General features: G+C 57.5%; 1 protein-coding gene across 2 annotated transcripts in view; it reads right to left on the bottom strand.

Annotated features, from left to right (window-relative positions):
* Positions 1-3,577: 3,577 nt before the first annotated feature.
* SYNPO (synaptopodin) overlaps positions 3,578-9,167 on the bottom strand; it is a 49,590-nt gene continuing 44,000 nt past the window's right edge. Inside the window, exon 3 of one of the 2 annotated variants that reach the window (XM_040497802.1) lies at positions 3,578-8,002. In XM_040497802.1, the coding sequence (XP_040353736.1) occupies positions 5,616-8,002 (2,387 nt within the window). In that variant the 3' untranslated portion in view covers positions 3,578-5,615. The remainder of the gene's footprint in view (positions 8,003-9,167) is intronic. The other variant, XR_005797594.1, reaches the window with a different exon arrangement.

Genomic DNA, 9,167 nt, shown 5'->3' with positions numbered 1-9,167 from the left:
CGGTGGCGGTGGCGGTGGCGGCGGCGGCGGCGGCGGCTGCGCCCCGGGCGGGGAAAAGGGCCGCAGGCTCTCGGCTCCCGCCGGCCGCGGGGAGGCGCTCTTGCGCCGGGCCGCGTTGATGATGTTTCGCGCCAGGAGGGCCTGCAGCTGGCGGCTGGGAGGCCGCGCCTCTGTCTCAGGTCGCAGCGGGGACACCGAGCGCTCGCTCCACGAGGGAGACATGGGCGGCGGCGGCGGGAGCGGCGGGGGGCTGCTCATGCTGCTCCCGCGGCCCGGCTCCCATGGCCCCGGGCTCACCCAGCCGTCCAGGCTGCTGGGGGGCCGGGAGGCGCCCGGCGTCCAGGGCGGGGAGGTGGGCAGGCTCTCCCGGCGGTCCTGGGGAGAGAGCAGAGAGGGCGGGGGCAGGCGTTAGTGCTGGGGTCCTCTAGACCGGGGTTTCGGGAGGCACCGAGTCTGGGTTGTGCACTGCACAGAGTCGGGAAGCCAGGCCCCCAAGTCAGGGGAATAGGGCCTGCAGTAAAACGCAGGGGTCCCGGCTCTCAGCCCATGCTGCCTGTCCCTGCGCTCAACGGGGAGGCAGGTGAGCGGTGGTGAAGAACGCTCGCTCTGGAGACAGACCCCTTTACTTACTACTGAATGAACTTGGGCAAGTTATTTCAGCCGCGGAAGCAACTGGAAGCCTCCGGGCTTTGGTTTCCTCCTCTGTAAAATGGGGGTATAATACCAGCACTAGACTTAGGGGGTTGTTGTGAGGGTTACATGAGATAACTCGTGTAAAAGAATGTTTCATGTATTGGAAGATGCCCTGGAGGAGAGGAAGGGCTCAGGAGGTGTTAGTTACCGGAAAGAAATACTGGAAGGATACACCGGAAACTCACCAAAGTGGGTCTCTGTTAGGAAATGGGGCCACTGGGGTGGGGTACACAGCCACGGGGGTGGGAGTAAAGCTCTAGCGTATTACTTTCTATGTAAGATTAGGTTTCTGAAACATATGGTTGTATTATCTATCTTAAAATGTTAAGACAAAAATACTGATCATTATTATTAAGGGCTTAGGGAAAGACCCTCTTAGTCCCAACCCCCTTGCCAGGTTGCCATGGTCACCTCCGAAGTTTTCCCTGGATGCCCCGAGCAGGGAGGAAGTTCCCAGTGACAGATGGGGACACCAAAGGGAGTTGGCTCATTCTGCCGTAGACGGCACACTCCCCCGACTGGACTTCTTGTCAGCATGGGGCAGGGAGTGTGGATTTGGTGGGGCCGAGTTGGTGAACATCTCTGAGGTGATAAAGCACGGCTCTGCTATATACTACTGTACCTGTTTCCCACCTATTTAAGGACCTTCTAGCCTACAAGTTTCAGTCTCATCCTGTATCCCTCCTTGGATCCTCACAACATACTGATGAGGTGGCTGGCATTATCACACCCATTGTACAAGGATGAAGATGAAATTCAGAGGTGTAAAAAACTGCCTGCTGTGTTCTGTCCCACCAGGAAATGTGTGGGGGTGACCACCTCCCATCCAAAGGCTACACCATGCTTAAGCGGTCGGAAGCACTGGTTTGGACTGGTTTTGGAATCCATGCCCAGCTTGTATCTGCTAAATCATCCAACTCTTCGATCAGATTGCAGCAGTAAATCAGTCCACTCAGCCTTCACTCCAACCCAGATTCACCAGCAGTCATTCCTGAGAGTCCAGACTTAGCCAGTCCATTCAGTGTCTTCTACTCAATCAAAATCCAGACTCATTCAAAAGATCCAGTCTTTCACCCAATCAGTAACCAGCCACAGCCAAGCCAGTCAGCCTCTCATCCAATCAGAATCCGATTTCTCCCAATCAAAAGGAAGTAATAAACTATGCTTTCTCCATCCAATGCAGCAGCTACTAGATGGGCTGACTCAGAAGGGGTTCCCTTAAACCTAAAGAAAAATGTACAGCCGTCCCAATAGGAGATTTTTCATGGGATAGTAATGCTGGAGGGGCCCTTAGGGACCTCCTGGGGACATCCAAGACCCCAATCATCAACTTGGAAAGTTAAAGCTCAGCGTGGGATCCACCCCTTTCACTCCCAGGGTCAGAGTTGGGTATATGTGAGCCAGAGACCCTGGGAGCTGTTCTGGCCGTGACATATCCCAGGAAGCTTTTAGTCAGCCCAGCTGTGGGAAGTGGGTCCAGGAGTTCATGATCCCAGCCCATCAACAAGCATCCAGGGCTCTGCAGCCAGGAGAAAGGTGGGCTAGGGCAGGTAGACTTATCATACCTGTCTGAAATCTCTAAGGGTTATGTCTGCCTTTGGTGGCCACAAGGGGAAGGCTTGGGCCAGCAAGTGGCCCCAGCCTGACTTCCCAAGCCTGGGTTGGAATGTGGGGCAGTGGTAAGCAGCTCCTCACCATTTGGAAGAAGGCCAGAGCCTGACCTCATCGGAACTGCCATGTCTGGGTACTGACTCTCTGTGCGGGGGGCGGAGGGGGGAGGTGGGGTGCACAATACAAAAAAGCTGTGAGAAATCAGGACTGTTCACTTTCTGACAAAGCTCTCAATGCATTACATAAGCCAGAACTCCCTGGAAATGCACATGGGTGAAGATTCAGAAAGAAGCACCCACTTAACCCAGCCCCAGCCCCAGCCCCATCGCAGGGCATGTGTGTGGGGCTTAAACAGAGTCATCAGACAGGAACCATCAGAGACCAAGCAGAGCTAGCTCCCCGATTGCCTTCTGCAATCCTTTCATTGGACGCAAGGCAGACTAAGGCCCAGCCAGAGGTGGGAGGGGTCGTCTAAGGTCACACAAGGAGTCAGGTATAGATCTGGGACTACAACCCACTTCTGACTCTTGATGGCAGTTTGCTCCTCTCCACCAGGGGCAGAAACTCTGTTTCAGGAGCTAGGAGGTGACAAATATGGGACATTGCCAGATTAGATAACAGGGAGAGGAGGAGGGGGACTGAGGGAACCAGAAAGTATATGCTCTGGCTCAAGGCATTTAAATCCCACTTTTAGGGGCTCCTGGGTGGCTCAGTTGGTTAAGTGTCCGACTTCACCTCAGGTCATGATCTTGCAGTTCATGAATTCGAGCCCCACATCGGGCCCTGTGCTGACAGCTCAGAGCCTGGAGCCTGCTTTGGATTCTGTCTCCCTTGCTCTCTGCCCCTCCCCCGCTCAGGCTGTCTCTCTCTCTCTCTCTCTCTCTCAAAAATCAATAAACATTAAAAAAAATTTTTTTTTAATTCCACTTTTAAAGAACTCAAACAAACATGGACTGTAAGGGGCTGTGGGTCTTCCCTATGCTCCACAGCCTTTCTGGCCAAACTCTGAAGGAAGGAGAAAACAGAAGAATGTGATTTCCACAGGACTATGGTTCCCTAAGTGCTGACCCAGGGACGAGAGAGAGGCAGCCCTTGCCTCCAAGCCGGCACACATCTATACACACGGCAGATCCAGACACGCAGCGGATTCAAACAGTACTCAGAGACACGCCACACGGTAACTGGGTCGTCCCACCCCACCTCCCAAGCCAGAATCGGGAAGGAGAGAGTCCTGACCACCAGCCAGGGAGTGCGGAAGAAAGAAGGAAGCAAGACAGATTTGAGGCCGAGTGTATTGAGAACAGGAGAGAAAACAAAGTTGGGGGAAGAGCTCGGCCAGCCTGGCCGCAGGAGCTGCAGGATGGAGGGTGGCCTCTTCCACTGCTGGCCCTGGGGGGGGGGGGGGGGGGGTAGAAGGGAGCAGGGGTCCAGGGTAGGGGCTTCGCTCTGTCCTGGGAGGGGCCCGGCACGAAGCAGCTGAGCTCACTTACGACTCCCCCACGCATGCCCCCAAAGTTCTGGGCAGAATGAACTCACTAGGAAGGCACCCCCTGTTCCCATGGAGATGAGCCCAGAGCTCACGAAAACTGCAGGCTCAGCCCAGCATGGGCACCGCCTCCACCACCCCTCACCCCGCTGGGGAGCCCAGAAATAGGGCTGGGGAAGAGAAAGTGGGTGGTGCTCGGCCCCCAGCCTTGGGAAGCTTCCACCCAAATTCTGCCTCTTGCGTCTGTATTCTCTCCCTGCCCACAAAGCCTGGTTTGGGGGCTGCATCACATCAAAGGTGTCAGAGGTGGTGAGCATCTCACACTACCTGACTCAGCACCCTCATGATACGGGGAAACTGAGACCCAAAGATACACATGGAATTAATCTGGTAGAATCCAGATCTCTTAAGTGCCGGCCCTGTCCTCAAAGCCTTAAGGTCTCCTCCTCTGTCCCACTGAGCCGCTAGGCCCCTGCCCAAGCCCCTGCCATGCTTCTACTGTCTCTAGGCCACCCTGAGCCTGTGCCGTCCCGTCCCAGCCGAGGCTTCTGATCCCCTGGCTTCCTGAAGCAGCTCGTTCCAGCCACGCCCTCCCCAGGACACCCTTACAGACCTCTCATCTCCAACGGTTCTATGGCAACAGCCCATTCCCTCCCCTTCTCTTTCCAGGGGACTGTCTTATCACTTACAAGGCCTTTCTCTCGAAGCACCAGCCTATATCCTCAACCCTCGAAGACTGTCACAGCTGGAAGGGTCCTGACTATATAAATAAGAAAACTGAGGCCCAGAAAGGGAAAGTGACTTGGCCAGACTCACATAGTGAAGGGGAGGCTGAGATGGGACCAGACCCTCCTCTCCAGCCTCTCTCCCTGGGGCCCCTTCCACTGCGCGGAGATAGCTGCTTTTAGCTGGGCAGCTCTCGGCTGAGGTTGAAGCCAAACTAGCCAATGGATACATTGCCCGGGCGGGGAGCGGGGTGGGGTGGGGGGCTCTCTCACTGCACACTCACATCTGCACATCCTCCTACAGGGTTCCCCTTCTCTCAGGGATCCCCCGGGACTTCGCACGCCCTAGCACACTGAGGGCCAGCCAGATGGGGTCTGGGATGAACTGCTCTAGCTATCCCCAAAGTGGAGCCAGGTGTTTGGAGAGGGCACGGAGGCGGGTTGAGCAGAGGGGCAGGAAGAAAAGCATCAGACAGCAGTGGCAGGCTAAGTCCTCGTCCAGCAGAAGAACCCACGAGAGGAGAAAACGTGGCAGCCGAGGCAAAGCTCTCTGAAGCGGCGGAGAGGAATCGGTGTCCAGAAGGCAGAGATGGAAGAGAGACCTGTGCAGGTAAGAAGCCAGCGACAGGCAGAAAGACGCCGGGAGCTGGGGCAGCTGAGGAGGCAGACCCTTGACTGGCTGGTTGCACAGAGGCACTGGCAGGTTGTTTGCTCCAGAAGCCCGTGTTAGGGTCCCCTTCTAGGCCATTCCCCAGCAAGACGCTGGCATCCCTAAGGCTCACAAAGGCCAGAGGAAGCCCCCCAGCCTCATTTCGGCCTGCCAAGGGAGTTCTCTCTCCGTGACCCTCCCTGCTATCCGGTATCGGACTGCAGATCCTTCAGACTTGGAGTCTCATGACCCTTGTGGCAGGGAAGGAGCAGCTGCAGCCCAGAGAGGGCTTGCCCAAAGTCACAAAGCTAGCTGGTGGCAGCATCAGCCTTTGAGCCCTGGGTCCCCATACTCCTGACCCTCAGCTCTGTGCCACTTCCAGCCACATCTGCTCTCCATCCAGCCCTCGGAGAGAGGACCCTGCCAGGCAGTGGGATCCCTGCAGGGTCCGTTACTTGAAGCAGAAGGAAGGCTTCCACACCTGAGCCTCGATCCCAGCATTCCGGGTAGAGAAGGAGGGCCTGGGGGCCTGCTTGGCTCGGGGAGACCACGCCCTGGAGGGCGACACAGGGGAGATATCACTGCTGTAGGTAGGGCTCACGGCCGTGGGCTGGAGGCCATCCTGGCCGGGGGAGGTGTAGAGGCCCGGTGAGGAGCGGGAGGGCCGAGGCAGGGCCGGGGATGCCGGGAGAGCGGCCTTGGGCAGGCTGGGCACCAGGTCCAGGGAGCTCGGCTTGGCGGGCGAGGCGGCTCTCGGAGAGACCTTGACGGGCTCCTTGATGGGTGAGAGGACGAAGAGAGACTGCCGCATCTGGTAGGCCGGCTGCTTGGTGGGCTCGGGGCGCAGGACCCCGTTCTCGGGCAGGTAGCCGTGGTAGAGGGAGGCAGGCGGGGTGCGAGCTGGGCTCCGGGATGCCACCCGGAAGCCACCAGGAGCATTGGTGGAATATTTCCAGGACGAAGGCAGGGACATGGTGGGTGAAGGGCAGCGGGCCAGTTCGGTGTGGCCGGAGGACTCGATGACATACTTCTCCATCCGGGACTGGCGGCGGGCATAGAGCTCGGCCCCTTTCCCAGAGGCCTCGGACAGGTTCTGGTTGGGTTTGGGCTTCGGCTTGGCCTGGACGCGTGGGGACTTGAGGCACGAGGCCCACTCCGGGAGGACTTCCTCGGCTGCCCCGGGGCTGACCCTGTCCCGGGGTGCGGGCTCCTGCTGGAAGTTGGAGGCCTCGGCCCCCAGGGCAAAGGGCTCCTCCTCCACGCCCGCCTCCCCCTGGTCCCTCTGCCTCCGCTTCTCATCGGCCGTCTGTACCAGATCCAGCAGGTCTGGGTTCGGGGTCACCTTGGGCTTCTCTACGAAGGTGAACATGGATTTCCGGCTGCCCCTGCGGGCCATGGACTCCTCCAAAATGCCTGTCTTGCTGGCCGGAGCTGCCTGGCCTTTCAGGTGAGAAGGCTTGGGGTCAGAGCTGGGGTAGAGGGCAGAGTAGGATGGGGGAGACCTGCCCCGGGAAGCCAGGGGAGCCGTGGACAAGGTTTCAGCGTAGGTGGGGGGTGGGGTGAAGTTCCCCAAGGGGCGTCTCTCCAAGGCAGGGCTGCGCTGTGCCACGGGCCTCCTCTCCACCATGGGGCTGTGGGACATCACATGTCTCTGTGGCCGAGGGCTCCTGTCTACCACGCTTGGGGGCTGGGGAGCCCGGGCTTTCTCCCCGAGATGTCGTCTCTCTACCATGGGGCTCCGTTCCACCTGGCCGGTGCTCCCTGGAGCCTGGATCCCGAAGGGCCTGGCGGTCCTGTTGACCACTGATGGGGGCTTGGCCAGTGTGAAGTGGACCTCACTGTATAGCTTGGTGGGCGTGGGCGTGGCTGCCCACCCAGACGGCTCAGGTTCCGCTGACACCGCTGGGACACCCGGCTGCACATCGATGAGCAGGCAGCTGGACGCGAAATCTGGGGCTGGGATCCCAGAGCTGGAGACGGGAGTAGTTTCTCTGGAGAAGGTGTTGGTGCTGGTAGGTGGAGCTGACACCTTATCGATGAGGAGGGTGCTGGATTTGACCTCTGCAGCCGGCTCGGGGGGCTGCCCGCTGGCACACGGGGTGCTGGGTTTGGAATCTGACACCGTGCCATTGGGAGGGGGCTGGCTTTCTGAGGGCTGCTGGCTCTGCGGGGCGACAGTGGCCGGGGGGTTCTGGTTGACGTCTGCGTGGTCTGCGTCTGGCAGGCTGTGGTTGCTGTTAGAGGCTGGCGTGATAAGGGTGGCGCTGAGTGAGGAAACGTTTTGGTTGACGTCTACAGCTGGGCTGTGGGCCTCAGCCGCGGGCGGGCTTGGCGGGGTCTGCTGGGTGTCTCGGTTCTGGGACAGGTGCAGTCCATTGGCTGTCAGCAGGGCCGCGTTCTCCTTCAAGTAAACCACCAGCGGCACCTCCTCCTCCTCGCTGGCCACCTTCTCCAGGTGCCGCAGCAAGCTGGCTTTCTCTGAGCACCCCTCCATGCTGTGAGCGGGGACCCCTGCGTCAGGGCTCTGGCGGTCGCTGTTCCTTGGAGGGCCTGGCTCAGGGGGTGAGGTGGGACTCAGGCCGGGCCCCGAGGCGTAGCCCGCAGGGCCGGCAGGGGGCACTCTGAGGGACTCCTGGCTGGGCTTCCGTTCCCGTTCCCGTTCCCTCGGGCCGGGGTTCTCCAAGGTGAACTGGTTCACCCTCTGCCGACGCCTGTTGAAGAGCTGGACGCCTCGGGAGTTGGAGCTGGGCGGGGTGGTCAGCTGTGCCGCGATCTGCTGGCTCCGGGCCTTGGCCTCTTTCAGATCTTTCTCAGTGAGGCTGGTGCTGTGGGCCAACGCTGTTGAGAGGGACAGAGGTCCAGTTAGCAAATGGGAATGCAGAACCACGGGAGCAGAGACAGACAGACAGATGGCCACCATGCCCCTCCTACAGATGCTCTTTTCCTCTGGGATTTGCTCTTTACTCACTAGTCCCTGGAATCCCCTCTCCTCAGAAAGATCCCTGACCCAACAACCATCATGGCCCAACTCAAAGGCCACCTACCTGTGGGAAAACTTCCCCTGACTACCCTTTCAGGGTGAACCGGCCCCTTATTTGGCTTCTCCCTGAAGGTTATTGATACTGTACCTTATTAAATTCTGCAAGAACACCTCACCCTAGCAGGAGAGGCCACACTACATCCCTGACCCATTCTCTACCACCCTCTCCGCTCACTGGGCTCGGCCCTGCTGGCATTCTTTCAATTCCTTGGAAATGCCAAGGTTGTTCTTGCCCCGGGACCTTTGCACTTGCTCTTTTCTCTGCTTGGAATGATCTTATCCCAGATGGAATACCATGTCGGTTCCTTCTTGCCATGCAGGACTCACCTGAATGTTCCCTCTCTGGAGGGGTTTTCCTCTCTAATCAACTCTCCCCTCCCCTATCCTATCCCTTTGTCTTATTTCCTTCATGGCATTCACCATCATTTGCGATTATCTTCTTTACACATTTCCTGGTTTATCATCAGTCTCCCCACCTAGAACATCGGCTCTCAGGGGACTATGTATGACCTTGCTTGACCTGGTCATCATTCTATCCCTGGCCCCTACAATAGTGCCTGGCATAAAGCGGGCACTCGGTAGGTATTACTGAATGCATGAATGAACCCCCAGGACATTTTCTATGTGCCTGTCTTAGGGGCCTTTACACTTTCACGGCATAGTCATTTGCTAACACTAACACTTCCTCTTTTTAGAATAGGTAATACACTCACATGGGCTGAAAACTGAGAAAAACAAAAAAGCATGCGGTAAAAAAATGTCCCTCCACCCCCGAGCATCCATACCACAAATCAGGTAACCACGGTTACTAGTTTCTTCTTATAGAGTTTCTTCCCATTTTTATTCCCATAATCATTTTATTTATTTTTTTTTATTTTTATTTTTATTTTTTTTAATTTTTTTTTTCCAACGTTTATTTATTTTTGGGACAGAGAGAGACAGAGCATGAATGGGGGAGGGGCA

Source organism: Herpailurus yagouaroundi, unplaced genomic scaffold (genome assembly GCF_014898765.1).
Source record: "Herpailurus yagouaroundi ecotype Mexico unplaced genomic scaffold, PumYag 29, whole genome shotgun sequence".
Taxonomy (NCBI): Eukaryota; Metazoa; Chordata; class Mammalia; order Carnivora; family Felidae; genus Herpailurus; species Herpailurus yagouaroundi.
The sequence above is the reverse complement of the archived record's forward strand: the minus strand, read 5'-3'. Positions and strand labels throughout refer to the sequence as shown.